Raw genomic sequence first — 27,663 nt, forward strand, 5'->3', positions numbered from 1 at the left:
GTTTCTGCTTGTAGACAACAGGTGAATGAATTTTTGTAAAGCTACAAGTCACAGTGACAAACACAAAAAGGCAACAAGAGATCTATTGTCCCAGTCCCCAAACACAGATTAAGTTATACCAAGGCAGAGCATAGGCCTAGCACTAACTCTCTGAGCAAGGGATGGTTCCAAACAGGTATCAGAGTTTTTGTGGCTGCCCATGCAGCTTTGTGCAGTAAGTCAAATAAGATGCATGCAGCACTTAAGTCCTAGGACGCCTTCCTTTGGAAATGCAAGATGTCATTTAGTTCTTGACTATTTGAGTGCATTTCACTCCAAGAGCCTCAAGTATTTTTTCCAAAAGGTTGCAAAATCTCAAACAGAGACAGGCAATTAGAGCACTGCAATTCAAAAGCTAGAATGTTCTGCAATGCTGGCAGTGCTGCACTCCTGATAAGAAACAGAGGCAGCAAAGGAGTCCTTACAGTTAGGGAGGGGGAAAAAAAGTACCACAGTAATAATACTGAGCATGAATGATCAGAAACACAAGTTCATGTCAATGAAGGCATTGTCAGCAGAGACAAACTGTCTCATTTTATCATCTCCAAGTGTCACTTCAGTGTCCTCAGTTTCAGGGAACCATTCACGCTAAGTTTGCAGATGACACCAAGTTGGGAGCATGTGTCGATCTGCTAGAAGGTAGGAGGGCTCTGCAGAGGGACCTGGACAGGCTGGGTAGGTGTGCACAGTCTAATCCCATGAGCTTTAACAAGGCCAGGTGCCACCTTCTGCACTTTGGCCACAAGAATGCCATGCAGCGCTATGGGCTGGGGATAGAGTGACTGCAGAGCAGGCAGGCAGAGAGAAACCTGAGGGTGCTGGTTAACAGGTGACTGAACATGAGCCAGCAGTGTGCTCAGATGGCCAGGAAGGCCAGTGGCATCCTGGTCTGTATCAGGAATAGTGTGGCCAGCAGTACCAGGGAAGTCCTTTTGCCCCTGTACTCAGTGCTGGTTAGGCCACACCTTTAGTACTGTGTCCTGTTCTGGGCCTCTCAGTTTAAGAAAGATGTTGAGGTGCTTGAATGCATGCAGAGAAGAGCAATGAGGCTGGTGAAGGGGCTGAAGCACAGGCCTACGAGGGACGGCTGAAGGAGCTGGAGGTGTTCAGATTGGAGAAGAGGAAGCTCAGGTGAGACTAATTCCTCTCTACAACTACCTGAAGGGAGGTTTAAGCCAGGTGGGGGTCAGTCTTTTGTCCCAGGCATCCAGTGACAGAACAAGAGGACACAGTCTCAAACTGCACCAGGGCAGGGTCAAGCTCGATGTTAGGAAGAAGTTCTTCACAGAAAGAGTGATTTGCCATTGGAATGGGCTGCCTGGGGAGGTAGTGGAGTCACCATCCCTAGAAGTGTTTAAGAAGAGACTGGATGAGGCACCTACTGCCATGGTTTAGTTAATTAGAAGGTATTAGGTGATAGGTTGGACTCTATGATCTCGAAGGTCTTTTCCAACTTGGTTAATTCTGTGATCCTGTGAAACATACACTTCCAAGGGAAGAGTTAATAATACAGTTTATTTGGAGTAAAATATATAGGTTGGAGGAGGAAACCTCTTCAAGTCAATGCCCAGTATGACTTGTCAGACAACACTTTATGCATCATCCTTCACAGGGATCCGGAAAACTGGAAGACTTCTAAATAAATACTCTGTATTTAAGTGACACGCTCCATATTCCCGTGATCATGTCCTCCCTTAACTCTGCTATAGTCAGAGTTTACATCATACTTTCACATCAGCTACAATTTATTGTACTCAACACTGGTCAGGCCACACCTTGAGTACTGTGTCCAGTTCTGGGCTCCTCAATTCAAGAGAGATGTTGAGATACTGAAATGTGTCCAGAGAAGGGCAATGAAGCTGGTTAGAGGCCTGGAACACAAACCCTATGAGTAGAAGCTGAGGGAGCTGGGGTTGTTTAGCCTGGAGAAAAGGAGGCTCAGGGGTGACTTCATTGCTGTCTACAACTACCTGAAAGGAGGTTGTAGGCAGGTGGAGGTTGGTCTCTTCTCCCAGGCTACTGGCAACAGAACAAGGGGACGCAGTGCCACAGAATGAGGGGATACAGTCTCAAGTTGTGCCAGGGGAAGTATAGGCTCTCTTCCCAGAGAGAGTGATTTGCCATTGGAATGGGCTGCCCAGGGAGGTGGTGGAGTTGCCATCCCTGGAGGTGCTCAAGAAAAGCCTGGCTGAGGCACTTAGTGCCATGGTCTAGTTGACTGGCTAGGGCTGGGTGCTAGGTTGGGCTAGATGATCTTGGAGGCCTCTTCCAACCTGTTTGATCCTATGATTGCACCCATTAACCACTGGCAGAGTGACTTTCCACTAACCTGTTATCTACTCTTCTCAGCCCTATTGCTCAAGTACTGCATAGACTCCAGTCCATAGTGATACATGTTTTGACCATTCACAAGTAGTGCTAGGAGTCAACAGCTCTTGTCTCATGAAATTCCTTGTGTGCTGCAGTAGAAATGTGACTCGATACAGAACACAAATGTAGAAATGAAGAAGGTCAAAACTCAGATTGTGAGATGCACACATTTTGCTGTAATAACTGTGCAAATACTTTGAAAGAGCCCAGAAGTGATTTTAAAAACACTAGTACCAAGGGCTCAAGGGTAAAAAAATACTTCAGGAATGTAAAGTATCTAACTGAAAGGTACAGAATACTTCAATAGCACTGAAAAGAGGATACAGCATTAAAAAGAAACACAGATCTGCTCTAAAGTTTTAAGTTCTACTTGGTATATAAGTTCCCTCTGCTGAGAAACTAAGTGGAAATTAACATGTCAGCAAGAATGCTATTGTTACTAGAATTAATGTATGTGTTTATGATATTGTTCTCACAGTTTCTCTGTGCCTTTAATTTCCTCTCTGAAAATGTGGATATCTCATTTTTGTCTCGTCTGTGTGTTATATGCTCAATAAAGTTTCACACTGACATCAAGTTTTAAGAATGTTTTTTCCTTATATTGATGCTCTTGTTTCAAGGGGATTTTCTTTGAAAGGTTATTGTTATTTCAATAGTTTGCAGCAAATGCTTTAATTTCTTTAATTGAACTGTTCCAGCTCATTCTACCTTTGATAGGAGCCTTAGGCTTGTGGCTCATTCCAGGCCAGCCTGAGACAGGAGAAGAGAATAATGTTATTGATATCGAGACCAGAGACATCTCTGTTGGGATCAGCTTTATGATCTGGGTAGAGCTTTGTGCAATGCTAGTAGTAATAGGAGTCATAGTCCCAGTGAAGAACATGAAGCATTAATTCCTGCATGAGATCCTGTTTTCTGCTTCAGTAACAATATCACAGGGAGAAAGCTATTTCACTTTGATTAGGAGCCTTTCAAGAAAAGAGAATCTGTCTCTAGGCAACTTGTTCTAACGAGCTTTAACTGTAAAATCTCCCTTCTTATACCAATTACATTCAATTAGAAAACTTACTAGATTTTAGATAATACCACCAATGTGGAAGAGGTCAAGATCTCAGTCTCATGACTGCTGAAAGATGAGCTGATTCCACTATCTAATGGAAAAAAAATAAAAGCATATCATGTATATTTATTTTTAGAGAGTAAAAACTTTTCAGTTCACATTTCAGAGCTTTTTTCCACATCCAAAAGCAACAGAAGGAAATGAGAACTGCTCTGCTCAGCATTCTGCAAAAGCCAACAAAAAGCCATTAGAAGATGGACCAGTACCACCAGGACCAGCTGTTTTACAGGCCATCAATGAGCTTAACAAATGAGAATGCTCTGTATTGTAGGATTTCCTTTATGCAATTCCCCACTGCTTTGAATCCAAATATAAAGGCTGAACTCCTGTCTGCTGTGAATTGAATAGGGCAAGGATTTCTGCTAAAGAGAGGGGTTTAGATTGCATGCTGAAGAGAGCTTACTGCAGAGAACAAAAACTGTCCTATTTGCCTTTTGGAAAAGGAAGAAGAAGTTTTATACAGTAGGTTATATCAGACCAAACCTGGCTGTTCACTGGGAATTACACCGTAATACTATTTCTTATCTATTGATTCTATAGCACTAAGTCCAGTTCATGAACTCACTATTCCTCCTCTATACAATACACAAAATACCACATGACAATCCAAAGAAGTATTTTCATTTGTATTTTAGACTATAGATAGCATATAGAAAAAGTCATAGATTGAAAATAGAAAACCAAACATTTTATATGCTCACTCTCTTCCCTTTTACAAAAGTGCAGATCTACAAGACCTCACTTGAAATCTGTTTCTCCAGTACAGTGTTTAACAAAAGGTTTGAGCCCAGGGATAGTTGCTTTTTATATTTTTGAGAGAGAAAAGTGCAAGAAAATGAAATAGGCCGAAGACTAAGATCCAGATTTAAGAATCTACTTAAACAGCTATTTAATGTTAGACACAGAAGTAATCTCTCTCGTTTTTTGAATGTGTCTCAGATTATCACCTGAGCACTGTTTGTAGCCAAGAGAACCTGAATATTAAGGAATTTGTAACACTTCTGGAGTCAGGCATAGAACTAAGCACATTTTCAAATCAGAGCCTGCTTGCTACCATAGAGGTTGCTGTGAATTTCCTCCAAGGCACAAAAATGTCTCTGAAACTGGGTCTGTATCCTCTGTTGGGACAGCACAGGACAAAGCTATAATTAATGTACAGGTGTGATGTTTGCAAGAATTCCTGTCTCCCCTCCAAATCCCTAATACAAACATGGAAGAAAAAAAAAAAAAGACAAGTGTAATATGCCATCAGATGTAATTCTTCCCCTGTACTCAGTGCTGGTCAGGCCACACCTTGAGTACTGTGTGCAGTTCTGGGCTCCTCAATTCAAGAGAGATGTTGAGGTGCTGGACAAAGCTGGTGAGGGGCCTGGAACACAAACCCTATGAGGAGAGGCTGAGGGAGCTGGGGGTGTTTAGCCTGGAGAAGAGGAGGCTCAGGGGGGATCTCATTGCTGTCTACAACTACCTGAAGGGAGGCTGTAGCCAGGTGGGGGGTGGCCCCAGGCAACCAGCAACAGAACAAGCTGTGCCAGGGGAGGTACAGGCTGGATGTTAGGAGGAAGTTCTTCCCAGAGAGAGTGATTGGCATTGGAATGGGCTGCCCAGGGAGGTGGTGGAGTCACTGTCTCTGGAAGTGTTCAAGCAAAGCCTGGATGAGGCACTTGGTGCCATGGTCTAGTTGACTGGATAGGGCTGGGTGCTAGGTTGGACTGGATGATCTTGGAGGTCTCTTCCAACATGGTTGATTCTATGGCACACAGCATGTGTCAGACAGAGCAGAACAAGGTCTCAGCTCTATTGCCCCCCAGTAAACTGCTCTAATCTTTGCACCAGGTGATCTTACTGATAAATGTTATAGGTAGGTTCAGCTGTTCTGAGAGAGAGCAAAATCCTTGCTGAATTTACAGCAATGTTATCTCATTCCCACTTAACAGCAAAAAACATTCTGCCTTTGCAGGAATTTGAAAATGCAAAGGTAAAACTTTGCTTTGCTCTAGGGCTGCACCATGATAAGAAGGGAAACAGAAATCACTGCTCAGGACCCAGGAGTCAGCTCTCAGAAAGGAATGTTATTAAGCAGAAGTGCTACTTGAAAGTGGGAATCTTTGAGACACTGTGGTTTCCTTTGTCCACAGTGGTGTTAGACATTCTTGTCTGAACATTCAACTAATGCATTAGGTAATCCTCAGGCATTATAGCAGTATTTAGGGAAAGGACAAATTGTTTCAGCTAAATCTTTGAATTCTTTTGCCCTCAGAGAGTAGTTTCAACTTGCTACTTGAGAATTGTTCCCAGCACTGAGTTAGTACTTAGCCTGTCTCGGTGCAGGATGAATCTTCTAACACCCTGGCACACTGCTGGCACTGCAAAGCTCCTTGCATGTTTGTAAATAAGGCTGCTGTGAACAGCCAGATTGTATAAAGGTAGGAGTATCTTCTGCATCTCACTGGAGGCACACAAAGAGGCCATCCATGGAGTCTACAACTGTGATTAAAAATCAAAGTATGAAGCTGTGCTAGTTTGAAGCAAGCTAGAATGTTTTGGTAACAGAACTAGATAACGGGCAGTGAAATGAAAAACAATTGTGTCTACTTCTCTCACAGTCTCGCTGAGAACTTTGGGAAGAAGAAAGACTTTTTCTCCATTTTTTTCTCACTCTTGCTTTTGCCTTAGACCTGGTCACATCTCATTAACCCTGCTCCTACTAACCTTGCTCCCTAACCTCTTGGCTGCACCTCTCTTCTTCCTGAGAACTGGGGTAAGGCTGAGAGGGCCGGGGGGAGGTGTTGGGGTGGTTTGAGAGCCCCTCCTGGGGACTCAGGTTTCTGGGAGGGGAGTTGTGCTTTTGTATTGTTTATCCTTTGTATATTTCTGTATATAATTGTATATAACTGTATATATTGTAAATAGCTGCTTGTAAATTCTGCTAGTTGTAAATAAATTGCTTCATCTATATTCCCAGGGTCCGTCTGAGTTAGCTGGGGCAAATTCAAAAGTGTGGGGGGGCGGGGTAACCCCCAAACCATCACATTTTTTTAATTGGCGCCCAACGTGGGGCTAGATATTTTTGAGTGACTGGAAATTAGCTCTGGGAATTAAGATGAAGCTAATCAAGCAGCTATTGTATTTGGTTGGTGCATTGCTCTGGTCTGGTTTTGTTTTCTTGGCATTTAGTTGGTTAAAAGGTCAAATTGTTGCTTATTTCATTGATCTGGCTTATAATAAGGCTAAAGCTAAGGTTTCAGATATGTTCTGGAGCTGGGGTGATTTTATTCTTGGTTATGCTGGTTTTAATATCTCTGAGAATATTACCAAGGATATTACAGGAGCTCTGGTCAATAATGTGACAATCAATGGAAATTCTGCTTTAAATATGGCTCTAATGAGAGTTATTCAGCCTAAGACAGGAATTCCAACTGTTTGCATAGGCACATGCTCGTGTAAAACTGTTTTTCTTCTCACAATTTTTAATATTTGCCTCATGATTTTAATATTCATATTAATTTTGGCATTATTGGTGAAAAATTCTAAACCAGCTTCTGTAAGAGCTAGGAAAAATTCTGTGTCTCAGAAGCAGTCTCTTTCACAGCAAAACAAGGGAACACAGTTATCGGCTTCCCCCTTGCCAGCCTCTGCCCCTCCTTCTCCAAGTGCTGGGAACATGGCCAGTGTTCCTGCCACTAACGTAAACAATAATGATAATAGGCAGAGTTCAGCAGGAGCCTCAGGAGGACAGGCAGGGACCCAAAATCAGAATGTCCCTAGCAAAAATGATAACACCTCAGGGTTGGCAGGAACCCCAGGAGGACAGGCAAACAATCCCACTAGTGCTAGTAACGCTAGCCCAGTCAGTCCAAATCCTAATGACACCAGCTCAGCCAATTTGAACCCCCAGCCAGCAGACCAGAACCAAAATCCTCCTGTTAAAAGCAAGGCAGACTTGAACTCACAAGCTCCAGGTCAGACCCCTAAGGATACAAAAGCTCCATGTCAGACCCCTAAGGATTCAAACCCTCCAAGTCAGACTCCTAAAGATTCAAATCCTCCAGCAGACACATCCAAGTCTGTTGCTGCTCAGGCCCTTCTGGCACCTGCTAAGGCAAAAGCTAAGACAAAGAGTGGTTCGCAGGAGGATGTAAGACAGGGGACCTCTGGTGATCAGCAGCAAGAGGAGGAAGAGGAGGCAGTTAGTCTACGAGACCTTGTAGATGTGCTGAGACAACAATACTCAAGTGAGAGGAGCGCTGGGAGGTTGGCTGCCAGGAGAGAGGATGGTTCCAATGAGTTTAGGAATGCTATGAGGAAGATTGTGTTAGGCCCGGCACCACCAGAACAACAGGAGGAAGAGGAGGAAGATGACATCCAAGGCTCCAAGGATCCACTCAGAGAGGTCAGGGAAGTTAGGAAGGAATACTCAAGGGAATCAGGTGAGCCAATCCTAAGCTGGCTAGTGAGATGCCGTGGCATCGGTGCTAATGCCCTGCAGGTAGGAGACAAGTCTGCCAAGCAGCTGGGACCACTCACTAAGGAGAGTGGAGTGGACAAACACCTAGCAAGTCCTCTTGGTAGGGTTAGCTTGTGGACACGCCTTCTGTTGGCTGTGGCTACGAGATATCCTTCCCGAGATGATTTGCCATGGGCTGCCAAGAAGTGGAACACCGTTGAGCAGGGAATTAAGCTTCTGAAGGAGTTTGCTGTGAAGGAAGTGCTTTATGGAGATCATGGCACTCATGAGCCTGACGATATTCCTTTGGGAACAGGTCTTATGAAGAAGCTGATTAAGCTTGCTCCTTCATCCTATGCTAATATCTTGGCCAGTAAGTTTCTAGCAAGGAGTGATAATGGAATATCTTTCACTGTTGGTGAATTCACTGACCAGCTCAGGCAGATTGAGGATAGCTTGTCACATTCTGGTATAATCTGTGCCATAAAGACTGTGACTACAGAGCTTAAAGATGGTTTTAAAGATACCATGAAAGAACTGAAGGAGGATCTCAAAAACATTACCAATTTGGTAAGGGATACCGTTCCTGCATCATCTGAATGGGTGCATGTTTCTGCCATCAGGAACAGACGCCCACCTCCTGCAAGGCAATTCCAGCCCAGGAGGAGACAAATTCCACCCAGACAGCAGCAATCACGTGCGTCACTGTGGATACTTCTGCGTGACACATACGGTGAGAACATGAACAAATGGGATGGTAAACCTACTTCAGCTCTTTCAAAGAGGGTCAGGGATCTGCAGAGTGGCAGAAACAGAGGCAATAATGCCAGGAAAGTAGCTGTCACTTCTTCAGCTCCCGAGAGCAACTGCAATTGTTCCAACAGTTGCAGTTCCTCTCGCAACAACACCAATCACTGTGTACACCCCACATGCCATGTTCAGCATTAGGGGTGCCCTGCCTCCAGCCAGAAGGAGGAAAGGGATAGTGGAGAGAACCGAATCTATTGGAATGTATTCATTAGGTGGCCTGGCAGTTCAAGAGTTCGGAAATACAGGGCTTTAGTTGACACAGGTGCTCAGTGTACTTTATTGCCATCTAATTGCAAAGGGACAGAGTCCATATCTATTTTTGGAATCACTGGTGGATCTCAAGAGTTAACTAAGATACAGGCTGAGATCAGTTTAACTGGTAAAGAGTGGAAGAAACATACTATTGTAACTGGTCCTGATGCGCCTTGCATTTTGGGAATTGACTTTTTGAGACAAGGTTGTTTCAAAGATCCTAAGGGTCATAAATGGGCTTTTGGAATAGCATCTGTAGAGATTGAGGATGATAAATTGAAATTGTCCATTAGACCTGAACTTTCTGATGAATCTGCAGTTGTGGGACATCATGACATAGAGGACCTGGAAGTGCCAATTGCAACTCAAACTGTTCATCATAGGCAGTACAGAACTAACCGTGACTCTTTGTTGCCCATTCATCAGCTGATTCGTCAATTGGAGAGTCAGGCTGTCATCGAGAAAGCTCATTCACCTTTCAACAGTCCCATCTGGCCTGTGCGTAAACCTACGGGCGACTGGAGACTGACAGTTGACTTTCGTGCCCTCAACGAGGTGACGCCACCCATGAGTGCAGCTGTGCCGGACATGCTGGAACTCCAGTACGAGCTGGAATCGAAGGAGGCTAAATGGTATGCAACCATAGACATTGCTAATGCTTTCTTCTCTATTCCCATAGCAAAGGAGTGCAGGCCTCAGTTTGCATTCACCTGGAGAGGAATCCAGTACCAGTTCAACCGTTTGCCTCAGGGGTGGAAACACAGCTCAACCATCTGTCACTCAGTCATCCACAATGCACTGGAGAAAGGTAAAGCTCCAGAGCACATCCAGTACATCGACGACATCATTGTGTGGGGCCAAACTGCTGAGGAAGTCTTCGAGAAAGGTAACAAAATCATTGACATTCTGCTGCAAGCAGGTTTTGCCATTAAGAGAGACAAGGTCAAAGGACCTGCCAAAGAAATTCAGTTTCTGGGAGTGCGGTGGCAGGATGGTCGCCGTTACATTCCTCAGGATGTGATCAACAAAGTCTCTACCATGGCAGTTCCCACCAGTAAGAAGGACACACTTTCTTTTCTTGGCGTGGTGGGATTTTGGAGACTACACATTCCTGGTTTCAGTCAGATTGTCAAACCTCTGCACGATGTGACTCGTAAGAGAAACAATTTCGAGTGGGGACCTGAACAACAAGCAGCCTTTGATCAGATCAAGCGAGAAGTAGTCCATGCAGTGGGTTTGGGACCTGTGAGATCTGGTCCAGACATTAAAAACATTCTGTACACGGCTGCCAGTGACAATGGTCCAACTTGGAGTCTTTGGCAGAGAGCTCCAAATGAGACACGTGGTCGTCCACTTGGATTCTGGGGACGTTGCTACAGAGGTTCAGAGACAAATTACACTGCAACTGAGAAAGAGATTCTAGCAGCCTATGAGGGAGTGAAAGCAGCTTCTGAAGTGATTGGAACTGAGTCACAATTGCTTTTAGCTCCTAGACTGCCAGTTCTCAACTGGATGTTCAAAGGCAAAGGTTCATCACCACATCATGCCACAGATGCAACCTGGTCTAAATGGATGGCTTTGATAACCCAACGAGAATGAATGGGTAATCTTGACCGACCTGGTCTGGTGGAGGTGATCACCAACTGGCCGGAAGGCACAGACTGTTCCAAACCTCCGGAGGAGAAAATAACTCGTGCTGAGGAAGCTCCTCCCTATGGTGATCTCTCTGATCAGGAAAAGAACTATGCTTTGTTCATAGATGGTTCCTGTCGTCTTGTTGGGAACAAGCGAATATGGAAGTCAGCGGTTTGGAGTCCAACCAGGAGAGTTACCGAAACGAAAGATGGCGAAGGAGAATCCAGTCAGTTCGCTGAGGTAAAAGCTGTTCAACTTGCTCTTGATGTGGCTGAACGTGAGAATTGGCCTCTCCTTTACCTCTACACCGACTCGTGGATGGTAGCCAATGCTCTATGGGGTTGGCTAAAGGACTGGAAGAAGAATGGTTGGCAGAGGAAAGGAAAGCCTATTTGGTGTGCTGATCTATAGCAGGACATTGATGCACGGCTGGAGAAAATTCCAGTGAAGGTGCGGCACGTAGATGCACACATGCCTAAGAGCAGAGCCACTGAGGAACATCAACACAACCAGAAGGCAGACCAAGCTGCTAAGATTGCTCAAGTTGATACCAACTCTGATCTTGACATTGACCTTGATTGGAAACACCGAGGTGAGCTGTTCTTAGCTCGGTGGGCCCATGACTCATCTGGACATCAAGGCAGAGATGGAACATACCGATGGGCTCGTGATAGGTCAATTGACTTGTCCATGGACGCTATCACCCAAGTCATCTATGACTGTGACATTTGTGCTGCTATTAAGCAGGCTAAGCGAATCAAGCCCTTATGGTATGGTGAGAGATGGTCAAAGTACAAGTATGGTGAAGCCTGGCAGATTGACTACATCACTTTACCTCGATCTCATTCTGGCAAGCAGTATGTGCTAACGATGGTAGAAGCCAGCACTGGATGGTTGGAAACCTATCCAGTTCCACATGCTACTGCACGTAACACCATTGTTGGTTTGGAGAGACAGATCTTGTGGAGACATGGAACTCCAGAGAGAATCGAGTCAGACAATGGTACTCATTTCAAGAATAATCTTGTAAAAAACTGGGCCAAAGAGCATGGTATTGAATGGATCTATCACATACCCTACTATGCACCAGCTTCAGGGAAGATTGAACGCTACAATGGTTTGCTGAAAACCACCCTAAAAGCCATGGGGTGTGGGACTCTGAAAAACTGGGACAAACATTTAGCAGAAGCTACCTGGTTGGTAAATAGTAGAGGTTCAGTAAACAGAGCAGGACCTGCACAATCAGATTTGGTCCAAACAGTAGACGGTGATAAAGTTCCTGTTGTACGTGAAAAGAATCTGTTAGGGAAAACTGTTTGGGTATTTTCTCCTTCGGGCGAAGGGAAACCTGTCCGAGGGGTGGTTTCTGCTGAAGGTCCTGGTCATACATACTGGGTAATGCAGGAGAATGGTGAAATCCAGTGTATTCCACAGAGAAATCTAACCTTAGCTGAGAGAGTTTAAATTCAAGCTGTTAGGAGTTTTCTGTTCTAGGTAACATCGGCGCCCAACACTGAGAGAATCTACGATAGAATCTACAGTACGTGAGCACGAACCCAGCATCACCTGGGAGTCCCTGTTCTGAGCTTTTGAATCACCTACATCTGATTGAAGTGTGAACTGAACTTGTATATATTGTTTTAGTGTAAATATTGGTTTAGATTAGATTGGATAATTCTCAGCGATACTCTGAGCGAAGTAGACAGGGGTGGATTGTGCTAGTTTGAAGCAAGCTGGAATGTTTTGGTAACAGAACTAGATAACGGGCAGTGAAATGAAAAACAATTGATGTCAACTTCTCTCACAGTCTCGCTGAGAACTCTGGGAAGAAGAAAGACTTTTTCTCCATTTTTTTCTCACTCTTGCTTTTGCCTTAGACCTGGTCACATCTCATTAACCCTGCTCCTACTAACCTTGCTCCCTAACCTCTTGGCTGCACCTCTCTTCTTCCTGAGAACTGGGGTAAGGCTGAGAGGGCCGGGGGGAGGTGTTGGGGTGGTTTGAGAGCCCCTCCTGGGGACTCAGGTTTCTGGGAGGGGAGTTGTGCTTTTGTATTGTTTATCCTTTGTATATTTCTGTATATAATTGTATATAACTGTATATATTGTAAATAGCTGCTTGTAAATTCTGCTAGCTGTAAATAAATTGCTTCATCTATATTCCCAGGGTCCGTCTGAGTTAGCTGGGGCAAATTCAAAAGTGTGGGGGGGCGGGGTAACCCCCAAACCATCACAGAAGCTAAACTCTTGGGATTAACTGCTGACTACACTGGAGTTAAACAAGCAGAGAAACCAGTATTTGCTGAACACAGTACCTGTTGGTGCTGTTAGCAGCATCACAGAAGTTAATTACAGCACATATGCTACAGCATTTACCAAGCACTATCAACTGTGCCAAGAAACCAGAGAGCATCATGTGGTACAGTCCTTCAGTGCCAATAACACAGCACCACTCTGTGCGAGAAGATAATCTTGCCAGTCCAACAAGATTCACTCAGACCAGCCTTGAAGATAAGTTTGACTACGCACTGTAAGAGTTGGAGAGGAAAATAACTTGGAACGACTAGGATTGTTCCCATGTGGCAGAATGTCACCACTAGGAATCTAGTGTCCTGGGCCCTTGCACAGCTTTGAGATCTCTTAACAGAGTCTTCTCACAGCAGATGCTAGCATATGCTAAGGGCCTCATGCAAGCAGCATAAGAACTGGAGCAGAGACTGAGTGTCAAGGTACATCCAGGGCACTTTGGTGGGAAGTAAGACAGCTCAGCTTCATCTGTCATTACTTTGGGTAACACTGGGTAGAGAAACAGAGAATTACTCTACTCTAACTTACTGAGGCCACATCTGGAGTACTGTGTCCGGTTCAGAGCTCTCCAGTTCAAGAAAGACAGGGAACTATGAGAAAGAGGCCAGCAGAGGGCTGCAAAGATGCTGAAGAGACTGGAGGACCTCTTACAAAAAGACGCTGAGAGAATCGGGTCTTTAGCCTGGAGAAGAGAGAGGGGATCTTCAGGATGCTGATCAATAGCTAAAGGGTGGGAGGCAAGAGAATGGGGCCAGAGTCTTTGCAGTGGTACCCAGGGAAAGGACGAGGGACAATAGACACAAACTAGACAGAGAAGCTCTGACTAAGCATAATTTTGATGATGCCAGAGCACTGGAACTGGTGACCAGGAGAGGCTGTGGAGTCTCTTTCTCTGAAGAATTTCAAAATCTGCCTGGATGCAATCCTGTGTATCCTGATCTGGTTGACTGCTTTAGCAGGGATGTTGGAATAGATGATCCCCAGAGGTCCCTTCCAGCTCCTACTATTCTGTGAACTGTAAAGCATTGCAGGGAGTTCATTTTCATTAGAGCAAAGACACAGTGCACTAGTGTGCCAGTTTGAAGCTAGCTAGAATGTTTTGGTGTGAGGAATTAGACTACAGGCTGTGAAAGGGAAACAATGGTGATGCCTACTTCACTCATAGGCTTGCTGAGATGTATAAGAAGAAGAATGTAATATAGATAACACAGTTGCTCTCTGTCTGGGCTTCAGGATGCATCTCTTTCTAACCTAACCTGCCATCTCTGTGATTAATCCACTTGCTTCCTAACCCCCTTGGCCAACCCTCTGTTCTTCCTTGAGGCACAAGGCAACATCTGGGGTAAGATTGAGGGGTGGGACAAGGTGGAAGGGCAGTTGGGAGCCCCTCCTGGGGACTCAGGTTTCTGGGAGGGCTGTTGTGTTTCTGTATTACCTTTTACCTTGTCTATTTCTGTATATAAATGTATATGCTGTAAATATCTGCTTGTATATTGAGCTAAGCTGTAAATATAAAGCTTCATTCAATTTCCAGAGTGGCTGAGTCTAGTCTGGGTGATTCTCAAAGTGGGGGGGGGGGGGGGGGGGGGGCAGGTAAACACCCAACACCAACTAGCAGCTAAATTCTCCACAGTACTCTTGCATTAGCATCAGTGACAAGAAGGAAACTGTTCAGGAGGAACTGCCTCTCTAAGGGTTACACTAGTTCAGATTCAGCAAAGTACATACAATTCTATTCAAGCTTTGGCTGTACACTGGAATTTGCTTCTATTTATTAAATACATATAGGGACATGTGAGCACACAGACAGCAAGTCAATCTACCCACCTTAAAAAGGTCAGAAACGTGATACAACCCTAGAACTGATTTATCCTTCCCTCAGTAGCATTTTTTCCCTGTATGAACTGATTCTAAATTTATCTCATATATCTTCACTCTCTATTTCAAACAACTTTTTTTAGGTATAAATGCAGTCTTGCACACTTAAACCAACAGCCTGATAGTTTCTTGTGCTTTTGGCACTATGGGTCTTGTGTGAAGCTACAGCATGCAATATAGAGCAATGTCCCTGCACCTTGCTTATCTACTATAATTCATGCAACTGAGTCAATGGGCTTGGGGCAAACAAGCAAAGCTTATGCAAATGATTAAAACTTAAGTACCAGCTCAAGAACTCCATTTGGTCAGGGCCTTCTCAGGAATGATAAATGTGAAAAGCACAGAAAAGCAGGGCAAGTCCACATGGATTTAAGACATAAGAAAACATTTCTTTGACATTGGGCAAAGTATTTGCATACATTACAATGGCCTTTGGATTGTGAGGATGAATGCTTTTCTAACAAGTTATTGGTCAAAACAGCAAAAGCATGGGAACATGCCTTTGAAATAAATACAACAGGTGTTCTTACAAGAATAATTTGCAGCTAACTCCTATTTCTGAGTCTAGGAAACAGGAGTTGTGTATTTGAAAGGAATGTCTGCAGTGAACCTTGTGAACTTTACACCATAAACTTAAGTTTGTGATTTTGTGAAGACACCTTTCTACATTCTGCAAGTGATACCATAATGGAAGCCCTGACAAACTAATAGATGCAGAATGGTGCTGTAGGAATCATCCTTTTGCAAGTTACACATTACTTGAAAGCAATATATGAAGGGAATATGGGCATTCTCTCAGTGGCTATTACAAACCCCATCAAGCACACCTCAGGTGAATTATTACTAACAGTCCATTTACTCCTATCACCAACTGCTAATTCAGCTGAAGACTACAGTTGGAAGGATCAGGGTGACAAATTCACGTCAGGCATCCTACTGGAGCTGAGAATCTGGACTCAAATCATCTGATAAGTAAAATGATGAGTACATACGTGCCAACAGCGTGCAGTATTCCAACAGAAACTAGCGTGTCTCAGGGCCATCCATATGCTCCACCATATGTTCATGAGGAGAGGAGTCCAGAATCAGAGTCTCTGGAAAGGGTACATCTCCCAGGCTCTCAAGATACCAGCCAAGATCCCAATTTTGCTGCATTAATTGGTGTGTAAGCACCTGTATTCCCTCCAACAAACTACTGATTTTAGCTCAGAGGGCAAGTATGGAACATAATCAACTGTCTGCTCATTCAAAAACTGGCTCCCACAAGGAAAGTTCTACTAGTGGAGGAAAGGTTGCTCTGGGCTGCTATTTTTTCAGAGCCAATTCAACCTCTGTATTAACCACAAAGAAACTGCAGCAACGGAGAGGTTAACCATGTACAACAGCAGTACAATGATGAGCAGCTAGAAAGAGACTAGCTCTTAATAGGCTAGAATAGGGCAATATGAATTTTGATTCACTCAGTAGAAGATAGGTTGCTTTATTTTGACTTCTACCTTCACTTACATTTTTCCATGGGTAACTAGCTTTGGTGTATTTTCATATCACAGTCCTACCTTATCACTGTCCACTGTGTTCTGTGATGTCCTAGATGCTATAGAAATGGTGTCAGGTTGACTGCTGCCATCTCCTTGGCTGTCTCCATCCTCTAGTCCATCTCTGCAAAAGGCAACAATGCTTACTTCATGCAGCACTTTGGAATATGCACAACATTATAGGTGGGTTTGAGAAACATTGAATCAGCATACTAGAGCTGCCCTTGTGTTCAAATTACCTCACTGATGCAGCCTGTGTCACTATGTAGCTTGCAATTTAAAATGATGTCAGCCTCAGCCATAGGGCTGGTATTAGCACACAATCACAGCATTTGTTGCTGGAGGCAGGATGGTTACTGCCTGCAAGTTTATAGCCTAGAAGACTGTGGTGTTCAGAAATAGCTCTGTAATGAGGGTGCTAGGCAGGAATTTTCCTTCAATTCAATTTCTACCTCAACCAAAACCATTCAGGCCAGGCTATGTGTGACACTGAAGGAAGGGGTCTTGTCCAACAGGAACCTCGAGGAATTTAATAGTAAGCCATAAAAACATTATCCAAACAAACACAAATAAAGACAGTATGGAGCTCTACAAGTCTACATCTACGAGTCAGTTAACAGAGGGTATTGTCTTCTTTATTGCTGCAGAGATACATTTCTCCTAAATTTTTAAATGTCTTCCAAAATAAAAGTGTAAATAATGCAAACTATATATTTAAGGACAAAGAAAAAGATAATTAACATCCTTGTTGTGCACTAGAAAACTACTGTACTGTGCATGGCCCCAGGAAGAAACGCCTGAGCCTCCGCATTGCCATAGGTCTCCTGGATGACCTTTGTTACTCATGCCTTGGATGCCTCTATAATACAGCCTTGTGCTAGTTTGAAGCAGGGTAGAATGTTTTGGTGAGAAAAAGTAGATCATAGGCTGTGAAAGGAAAACAATGGTGATGTCTACTCCCCTCACAGTCTCGCTGAGATGTATGGAAACAAGAAGGGTAAACATTAGATAACACTCTCACCATTTTTGCTGCACTCTCTGGCTGGGCTCTGGCTGAGCTGCATCTCCCTAACCTCATCTTCCACTCACCTTTGCTTCCTAACCTCTTGGCTGAGCCTCTATTCTTCCTTAGGACTGGGGTAAGGTTGAGAGGGGCTGGGGGAAGGTGCAGGGGTGGTTGAGAGCCCCTCCTGGGGACTCAAGTTTCTGGGAGGGGAGTTGTGTTTCTGTATTACTTTTACCTTGTATATTTCTGTCTATAACTGTATATACTGCAAATATCTGCTTGTATATTGTGCTAGCTGTAAATAAATAGCTTGATTTATATTCCCAGAGCCCGACTGAGTCTAGCTGGGTATTTCTAAAAGTGGGGGGGGGGGAGGGGGGGGCGTACCACCCAAACCACCACAAGCCTAAAGAAAGAGACTGATAAAACTTCATTAGAAAATGGAGATTCTCAAATTAGAATGGCTTCTGGGAATACCACCATGACAGCAAATGAGTAATTTTTTTTCTATAATTTCTGTGTAATCTATGATTCAAAGAATTTTGTATTGCTTCACAAGCTGAAGTGAGTTTGTATTTGATGATGAAGCACAGCAACTGCACTGTAGCAATATATTGGCATACACAGCTATGCATTTCACTGTCAAACAATTCAAAATACTAGAGTCAGAAGAAATCTACTAGTACTGAAATGTGAAGAAGTGAATTCTACTTTGTGAAAGAAACATAACCTTGGACTCTAAAGAATGTTTGTGGTTTGTTTCTTTCTAATATTGTGGAGTATTGAACAAAAACACCTTTGTATGTATAGTAGAGAAAAGCATTATAGCCACTTTTGCCAAGACAACAGATAAAAAGCAAAGATGAGGAAAACTACTTTTGACTATTGTTAATAATTAAGTGAATCCAGTAAGAAGTCCATGCTCACTACACTATCATTGGTCAAGCAAACTACAGTGATTTTATGTTGTATGGAATGACTGAGATTACCTTCTACTGTTGTTTCGCTGCTTTGCTGGTGTCTTGGGGAGCTGAATTGGCTCTTTCAGAGCTCCTTTCAGGTGGATAATCCTTTCTTGAATGACTTCCCGGATATTTTTGATCCATTCCTGTTTTGTTTCAATACTGGATGCCTAAAGTTCCACAAGGCAGAAAGACAGACATTTTATTACATTCCCACTATGTCACCTCCTATATAGAAGAATTGTGTTTGGCTGATGTAAATGCACGATTAGCTATTTCTTTTTTCTGCTGTATCATTTCAGCTGATGGAGTATCTGGTAAACCCAGAAGAACTGGGGGCATTTTTACTACACCTACTTGACAATCAGTAGCAAAGAAGCTAAGCTCTGGGTAAATATATTTAATGCTACCAATACAGCATACTCTGTAGAAGGGAATTAAGTTATCAGTGCACAGCTGGGATTTCCTCAGAGAAAAATCACTACTTCATTGGAAACTCACTTGTCAGAAATGGTTGTCAGCTCTAGAGGTCTGAGGAATAGGTCAGTTGCTGATAAGCACAGTGGCAAAGGACAAAGAATTATATCTCCCAGCCAAACACCCTGAGCTGTGCCCTGTGCTGCTCAAACGAGGTTGCAAGAGGAGATGCAATTTCAGCAAGGCTGCACAACTGCACTGGCTTGATTCATACCGAGGCCTTCCAGCTGAATTGCTCTTGATGCAGGCATGATCCTGCCGACAGCCATGGAAGCCAATGTGAATACAAGCAGCGAAGAAACCAACCTTTCATTTAGCAGTCCCAAGACATGAACTAGAAGCTCTAAAAGCAAAGGAAAACAGCAGAAAATACTTACTTTCAGCACTGTTTTATTGTCTGAGGAAGGTGTTCGTCCAGACCATAAAGCAAATTTACAGGGATCTCCTTCAACATGCTCAGTCACTCCCAGTTCTGAGGTCTAGTGTGAAGGAGAGATGATAAGAGATTTCATGTAGATGAAGTTTCATGAGTCCAGAAAACTTTGCATTTCTAGGGACAGGTGAGGTGGCATGCATGTGGGGGATAAGGGAGGATGATCTTGTCTCTGCTTTGCTGCACACAGATAAAAGAAACAGAAATCCAGCAGGGGGTGGCAGGGAAGTGAATGACTAATTGACTGAATGGCTCCTTGCATTTTGCACACACATTTCAGATCTCACTATCTTAAACCTCTCCAGACTGTCTGTGAGCTTGTCTTCCAGGTGAGCCTCACAGGGCCCAGAGCCAGCCCCTCCAGGTGGTATGAGGGTCCCCAACCCAGTATGGGGGACATGGGAGCCATCTCCCCAACTTCACCTCTACCTACAAGAAACACAACATCCAGAATACTTTGCAGCCACACCTACCAGTAACTTGTTCTTGTAAACATATTTTGTGTGTCCTGAAGAATCTTTGATCTCTTTGCTAAACACCAAAGAGATTTCAAAGAGAAACAAATGCCTCTCACGGCCTTTCCGAATGAGAGATTTGGGATCCCACACTTGGAAGGAATCCTGAAGAATCAGCTCTCCCTGGACATCCAGGTTCTCATCAAATCCTAAAACCACAAAATACATTGGCTTGCATTTGTTCTTGGGATCAGCAACGTCCAGAAACATCATGCAGTAAGGAACTGAAATAAAAAGGGCCTTTCTCCATCCTTATTATCTTTTTACTCTTAGAAAGTCATTTATGGGCTCCTACTGCCCCAGCAAAAATGTGTTTCCTACTTGTTTTTCCCCTATGGCAATGATACAATTCTTTCACCAGAGGCAAAGGCATCACACATGCTAAATGACTGAGACTGCTGCTAAGAGTATTAATAAAGACAAACATTATAAACATTCCCATGGTGCTTATTGTACACAGAACTGCAATGCAAGAAATCTTACGTGGGTCAACACAAATCCTGAGGAATGGAATATGCGGTGGTTGGAAGTGCCCCATCATCAAGGGCCACAGCAGCAGCATGGGGAAGCTACATCTATTGCTATGGTATCCAAAACAAGCTTTCCAGAAGGAGTTTCTCATCTTCCTAGATGCATGTCAACAACCCTCACGTGGCTGAGGATGATCACAGGACTCCCCACAAGAGAGAGGCTTGAGGAAAGTCATTGGACACTGGAATGGGCTGCCCGGGGAGGTGGTGGAGTCGCCGTCCCTGGGGCAGTTCAAGGCAAGGTTGGACATAGCACTTGGTGCCATGGTCTGGCCTTGAGCTCTGTGGTAAAGGGTTGGACTTGATGATCTGTGAGGTCTCTTCCAACCCTGATGATACTGTGATACTGTGTGAAAGGCACATGATGCTAGGTGCCTGGTGCAAGGTGCCCCTCAAGCTGCTGTCTCACCAGCTTGTCATTCACAAAGCTGGGGAGCACTTCTCCATCAGCACAACTTGCTGTTGCTTATGTAAAAGAGCGCCGGGAAAGCATCAAGTAGTAGTCCCCACTCCAAATATCAAGGAATAATGTTTTAATTGGAAGGCGACTGTGCAAATGCTTGTCTACTCTAACAAAGTTATCCCTGCTCCTTTATTATTGAGCGGTATTGGTCATAGATCATAGAATCAACCAGGTTGGAAGAGACCTCCAAGATCATCCAGTCCAACCTAGCACCCAGCCCTAGCCAGTCAACTAGACCATGGCACTAAGTGCCTCAGACAGGCTTTTCTTGAACACCTCCAGGGGACGGTGACTCCACCACCTCCCTGGGCAGCCCATTCCAATGCCAATCACTCTCTCTGGGAAGAACTTCCTCCTAACATCCAGCCTATACTTCCCCTGGCACAACTTGAGACTGTGTCCCCTTGTTCTATTGCTGGTTGCCTGGGAGAAGAGGCCAACCCCCACCTGGCTACAATCCCCCTTCAGGTAGCTGTAGACAGCAATGAGGTCATCTTATGGTGACAGATTATGCAGGTGTTATTTTGGCAAGTTTTACTTTTCACCAGACATGATGATTAAACTCATCTTTATGGTGTTTTGACCTATGCTGGGTCCGTTTGCCCCCCTGCAGTTTTAATCACCTGGTCTTAACATGGTGCTTAACTACTGACACCACTTCCTTTCTCCTTCCTGATTTAGTACTCTTCTTGTTTCATGGTTCTGACTCAAGCCAGGCTGGAAATAATTTTCCCAGGGGCAGAAAATGGTTGAGAGACAACAAAGTACCTCTGTCTGGAATTACATTTTTAAATTTTAGAAATCCTCCCCCACATCAAAAAGACTGAACTTTGGGGCAATCAAAAGATTGTTTTTCTATATTTTTGAACCAGTTTTTAATAACACTTTTTTAATATTTTTTTTTAATCTTCAGGATAACTGCACTAACATTTTGAAGCACAAGCTGCTTTGACTCAGAAACCCAGAACTTTTTCTCTGAAATGCTGAGATAGTATTTGGAAACTTTTTCATCAAATAATCATTATGGTTGTCAGCAGCTAAACTGATATTGTTTGAGGAGGATTTTATTTTGTTTTGTTTTGCCAAGCATGAATTTTTGAATCATAGAATCATAGAATCAACCAGGTTGGAAGAAACGTCCAAGATCATCCAGGCCAACCCACCACCCAGCCCTAGCCAGTCAATTAGACCATGGCACTAAGTGCCTCAGCCAGGCTTTGCTTGAACACCCCCAGGGATGGTGACTCCACCACCTCCCTGGGCAGCCCATTCCAATGCCAATCACTCTCTCTGGGAAGAACTTCCTCCTAACATCCAGCCTATACTTCCCCCGGCACAACTTGAGACTGTGTCCCCTTGTTCTGTTGCTGGTTGTGTGGGAGAAGAGGCAACCCCCACCTGGCTACAGCCTCCCTTCAGGTAGTTGTAGACAGCAATATATGTAGCATGCATACATATATACATACACACATGCATATGTGTGTGTGCAAATGTATACACATATAAATACACATGTATCACAGAATGGTAAGGGTTGGAAGTGACCTCAAAGATCATCTAGTCCAACCCCCTTACCAGGGCAGGATCACCTAGAGTAGATCACACAGGAAGACATCCAGGCAGGTTTTCAGTGTGTCCAGAGAAGGAGGCTCTACAACCCCCCGGGCAATGTGTTCTAGTATTTTGTTACTTTCACAGTGAAGATGTTTTTCTTTACTTTCACATGGAACCTCTGATGCTCCAACTTGCACCCACTGTCCCTTGTTCTATCATTGGACATCACTGAAAAGAGCCTTACTTTGTTCTCCTGACACTGGCCCTTCACATATTTATAAAGGCCAATGAGGTCACCCTTCAGTGTCCTCTTCTCCAAGCTGTAGACACACAGCTCCCTCAGTCTTGCCTCATAAGGGAGATGTTCCACCCCATTAATCATCTTTGTGGCTCTGTGCCAGACTCTTTTAAGCAGTTGCCTGACGTTCTTGAACTGAGAGTCCCAGAACTGGGCAAGATATTGCAAATGTAGCCTCATCAGGACAGAGTAGAGTTATACACCCATAATAAAATAAAATAAAAGCATCCCCTCTCCCCACCACAACTTCCTAGCCATCTTTATTCTTCCAAGACTTTTGGAGAAATTAGAATGGAGCTAGGTAGTACCTGAAAATTATGATCAATCAACAACATTGGTACAGCCAACCTGTACTAACTTTCTAGACAAGTTACAAGAAGGCCTCAGTTACTGGTAGGTCCCTCCCCTGCCCTGGCCACTTGCCCATCTGCTACCTTCCAGCATGCTGACGTGCATTGCATCGTTGGCCTTCTTTGGGACACTGAGCATCACTTCAAGACCATCTTTGAGTTCCCCTTTGCCCTCCTCACAGCAGGTCAGCAGTTCCTAAAAAGCAATACATGAACACCTGTAAACAAACTCTGACCAACATGCTGGCTTTGTATCTGGTTGTGTTACTTGGTACATGCAACTGCCTTGCTAGCAGTGCCAGGAGAAGCCTGAACCACATCAGAGCCCTGCATAGATAGCAGGGATCAAATGGGAATGACTACAAAACAAGGCTCTCTGAAGTGAAACTGCACTCACAAGATTTCTGAGCACTTATGCCTTTGCTGCATTCACCAGCCAGCCTGGTGGGTCTTGCTTCAGTAAAGTGGTACAAGGCACAGATTTGTCAACAGGCTGAATGTCCTCAGTATGTTCCTTCCTTGTATACTTTATCACTCCTTTCATACACAGAGCTTTAACGAGATGCAAGAGTCATATCTGGTCCTAGCTTTTCAAAGTAAAAAATTATCTCTTCCCTTATTCCTCAGATATTATTCCTTCTCTAGTTTACTAGATTTCAATTGAACAGTGGCTTATTAAGTTAGAAATAAAATTCACCCAGTCACAAAACACTGCAAAGACTTGTAAACAATTTACAGCAAAGCAGTCAAAGGCTTTTGTTAATTGGAAACGTTAACATTTCACTTGGAAGCCCTTGCATTGTATATGAAGCTTTTCCATGTTTTTCAAACAAGCATGTTAGCTCCCCAACAGAATCTAACACCAGTGAAGGAGTCTCACTCAAGAGTCAGTGAAATTTCCAAAGTCCATTACTCCTGTCATCAAAGCCTTAAATCAAAATATCACATGTCACAAACTTAGCAAGAAGCAAAGTAAACAGTCCTCTCATCCTTTCAATTTCCCTTTCCCTGTTCTCACTTTTTAGGATTAAATCCACTCTAATACAAACCTCCCACCCCTAGTTTGGTGATCCATTTTTTTTACTGCTTGCTTTATTTTCTTTTTCTTTAAAACCCCCAACTTAATTTCAAACTTTGTAGCTATGCTCAGGCTTAGGAAATAGGAGTCGCAGCTCAGGAGGATCTTACAGGGGATGAAGCAGTTCCATTAAGAGCAAATTAACTCCTTACACCTCTGAACTGCTCTGCCTGAGGTGATTTGGGAAGTTCACTGAAGTACCTTCAGTAGGAGTTGGTATTTTGTGATCCTCTGGACAGGCTTGATTAAATAAGAAGAGATAGAGTTGGCCAAACCATGTCTTTGCTGAATTTCCTAGAAGAGATAAAAACAACACTCAGTCACAGAAAACCACTAACCCTCTGCCAGACAGAACGACCTGTAGCTAATTTTAGTTCTGGATTTCTGTGATTTTTAACTGGGTTTATTTATTTTATTTTTTTTACTGTCTGTAAGCTCACATGCAAATAGCTGTGGTTTCAGAAAGGTTGGCAATAACCCACAGAGTTCCCCTAAGGCCACTTAAACTGCAGGGGCCCCATGCAAATCAAGCTAAATCCATGCTGAGTAAAATAAAGAGGCTTCAATTTAAATATGACTAATCTGCCATGTCAACTGGTTTCCCCTAGCTATGAAGGCTGAAAGCAGTCCTAACATTCAATTAAAATGAAGTGACATTAAACTGCATGCATAGGGTGTAATTTAGCTGTCTAAACATAAGCATCTAGTACCATTTGAGACCCCTGGGGTATCTGAAATATCCACATGGGAGCACTGGGTCTGACAGTGCTGACAGACCCATGCTGTTTTGAAGTGGCCAGGAGAGATACCCTCATGATACCTATTGCAGCATTGAATACCTCTGTTTTGCCACTTGAATCTCAGCAAAAATCACCTGTGCTTATCAGTGTGATGTGCTCATGAACTTCTGAAGACAGTGCAGATAGGCATCTGGTGAGATCTACAAAGGGCCCAGCTGTCTGCCTCCATCTGGCTTCAGTGGGAGCTAGGAATTGAATCCTACAGAACCCTAATACACATTCTTAGCCATCTAAAAGACCTCATGTCCTACAAGGGCAGATTTTCTGCTGAAGTAGAAGAGGTTGGAGTTTCTTCTGCTTCCACCAGGCACTGGGCATATCTCCCCTTGCTCCTGGCCATCAGGAAATAGTGAGTTCCTAAGAGTGAGCATATGAGGAAGTGGAATGGGACTTATCTCCAGCTACTGGGGGGTAAATTTGAGGCTGTAAAGAGAAGTTATAGAAGATGAAGTGAGAAGAGCTGCGAAGAACAGAAATTTTCTTTAACAGCCTCATTTTCTGCTGAGTACTGGGGAGGTGGCTAGGTTTTTTTTTAGCTCCAGTATTTATGCTGGATTTTTTTTTTTCACAGAATGGAGCAACAGATTTTTTTTTGAATTAGGCAAGTTTGTTCTAGAAAAGAAGTAACTCCAGTGCCATGAACAAGACCTAAAAGGGATGGGCTCTACGTGGGAGTTGACAGAGTTCGCGTGAAGCTGAGTCATGGCTGGCTCCAAACAGGGACAGTGTCTGCAAAGCACATGGCTGGGACTCAACCAGTGACTGCAAGAGCCAGCAAGACCTCAGCCATGTCTGTGAACTTCCTGGAGCTGGCTAAGTACATTTGGTTCTGTAGGATCCAAGTATTGAATTTAGTGCTATTCCTTCTTCCCCAGCTTTCTGAATAGCACAGCACACTCCCAGCAAGACGCCTCTGCTTCCAGCATTCCTCACTCTGACAGGTCAAGCTGTGCAGATACAGAGTGGGTTGGAGGAGTGGCAGCTGTCCCTGCTGCACAGGAACCTGCAGCATGGAAGCAATAGCACTGCTACATGGCAGTCAGGCAAATACATGCCGGAAAAGAACACTCTCCCTGCAGCTACTCCCTCTCATCCTTAAAGCGTTGGAATAAGATGTCAGCCTGCTGGAGTTGTGTCATGGGTTGGCTTTGTGACAACTAGAGAGGTCTGAACTTACTGTGGGTGGGGATAGAAATTGGAGAGGTCTGTGCAGGGTAAAGCATGGTAGTGCAGATGCTTCTCACATATCTCAAAGTAACACAAAACACAGAGGTATCTGAGCTGGCTTTGAAGCACCTGATGTGTTTGAGAAGCAAGCTAGCCACAGGGCTCTGTGCTCTCTGCTCTGCCCTGTTTCTTGCTTAAAGCAAACTTGGCTCACACTGTAGCGCACCATTAGTCACCTGTCTCACCATTAGCCACAACTTCAGTTAACCCTTGGGCAGAAAAGTGTCCCAAGAACCTAGAAGAAATGAAGGTATCTGACAGGCAGCATGTGCTGGTAGCTGTGGGTTGCAAACCACAGGAGCTGCAGAACAGGATCAACATGTAGTCTTACATGCAGTAAGAAACAGTCCAAAACCAGTCTCTGCACAGGACCCTCAGAGAATGGGCAACATGGAAACAGGAATATTGAAGTACACTTTCATGCTATAAGAATTGCTGAATTTGCCACAAAATACTAATAAACTATGCCCAGGTTTTCTATCAAATGTCTAAAGACATTGACCAATTAAGATGTCATCTAATTGTGTACAGTTAGTTGCGTAGCAGGAGGACAAATTGCATCCTGGACTGGGTACATAGACCAGTGGCATGGTGAGTAGACTGATTAAGCACTAAAACCCTCTACAACAAAACATTTAGGTTTTGTAGTGATAGACACAACATTTTGGTGAGTAATTTCGTAAAAAATATATTACCAAGAAGAAGCTGAGACCCTGCTTGTTCCTCTGACCATTTTGTAAGGGGCACTTCAGCTCAGCACAGCAAAAAACATCATCCATACAGAAACCAAATGCTCTGACATGGAGGTCAACAGCTTTCATAGAATCATAGAATCAACCAGGTTGGAAGAGACCTCCAAGATCATTCAGAGCAACCTATCTTTACCATGCTCCACTCTATAAATGCTGGTTATGCAAATTAAAGGCAACCTGTGGCTTTTGGAACACAACAAATTGATCTGTTCCAAGACTTAAAAGGAAAACATATTCAAACTCACAGAAGCATATCAATGACTGAACCAAATCCTGTCTTTGACCTGCAGACCAAAGCTTAATTAAAAAAGAGACACTAAAATCAACTCCATTGCCACAATAATATGATGATTTTCCCCAGCTGAAGCTTGTTTGGTAATCAAAATTGTATCTTTCTAGCCTGAATTATATTGTCTTAAAATACTAAAACCTACTAAGTATGGAAGGCATCATTTATCTTTGAAACTTCTGAATACAGAACACAATTTTGAGTAATGTGGTAATACTTTTAAATGGTGAACAGGGCAGATACAGAAAGTGAAAGAACCAAGTTAATGAGTCTACTGCAGTTATGAAAGATTAAAGCACACTAGGGCCATTCCCTGTGCAATTTCCAGCCAATACATCAACAACTGCCAAACTTTATAAGCAAAGCCAGACCTGTAGGGATGGAAGAAAACAAGCTTTACTAGACCAATGCTGTAGGCAAGTTTTACACCTGAGAGTCTGTGCATATTTTCCATCTGTATCAAGTGACCTAAGAAAAGAAACTACTACTGTGAACACATATGGCTTGACTCATGTCCTTAGCACGTCCCAGCTATGA

General features: G+C 43.7%; 1 protein-coding gene across 18 annotated transcripts in view; it reads right to left on the reverse strand.

Moving 5' to 3' along the window:
* KALRN (kalirin RhoGEF kinase) overlaps positions 1-27,663 on the reverse strand; it is a 651,147-nt gene that overhangs the window by 152,199 nt on the left and 471,285 nt on the right. For all 18 annotated transcript variants that reach the window (XM_064156794.1, XM_064156788.1, XM_064156780.1 and 15 more), the window contains 6 exons: positions 24,260-24,352; positions 23,065-23,176; positions 19,744-19,934; positions 19,215-19,316; positions 18,388-18,530; positions 16,414-16,516 (listed from right to left, as the gene is read on the reverse strand). In XM_064156794.1, the coding sequence (XP_064012864.1) occupies positions 16,414-16,516; positions 18,388-18,530; positions 19,215-19,316; positions 19,744-19,934; positions 23,065-23,176; positions 24,260-24,352 (744 nt within the window). The remainder of the gene's footprint in view (positions 1-16,413; positions 16,517-18,387; positions 18,531-19,214; positions 19,317-19,743; positions 19,935-23,064; positions 23,177-24,259; positions 24,353-27,663) is intronic.

The sequence above is a fragment of the Pogoniulus pusillus genome, chromosome 2, assembly GCF_015220805.1.
Source record: "Pogoniulus pusillus isolate bPogPus1 chromosome 2, bPogPus1.pri, whole genome shotgun sequence".
NCBI lineage: Eukaryota > Metazoa > Chordata > Aves > Piciformes > Lybiidae > Pogoniulus > Pogoniulus pusillus.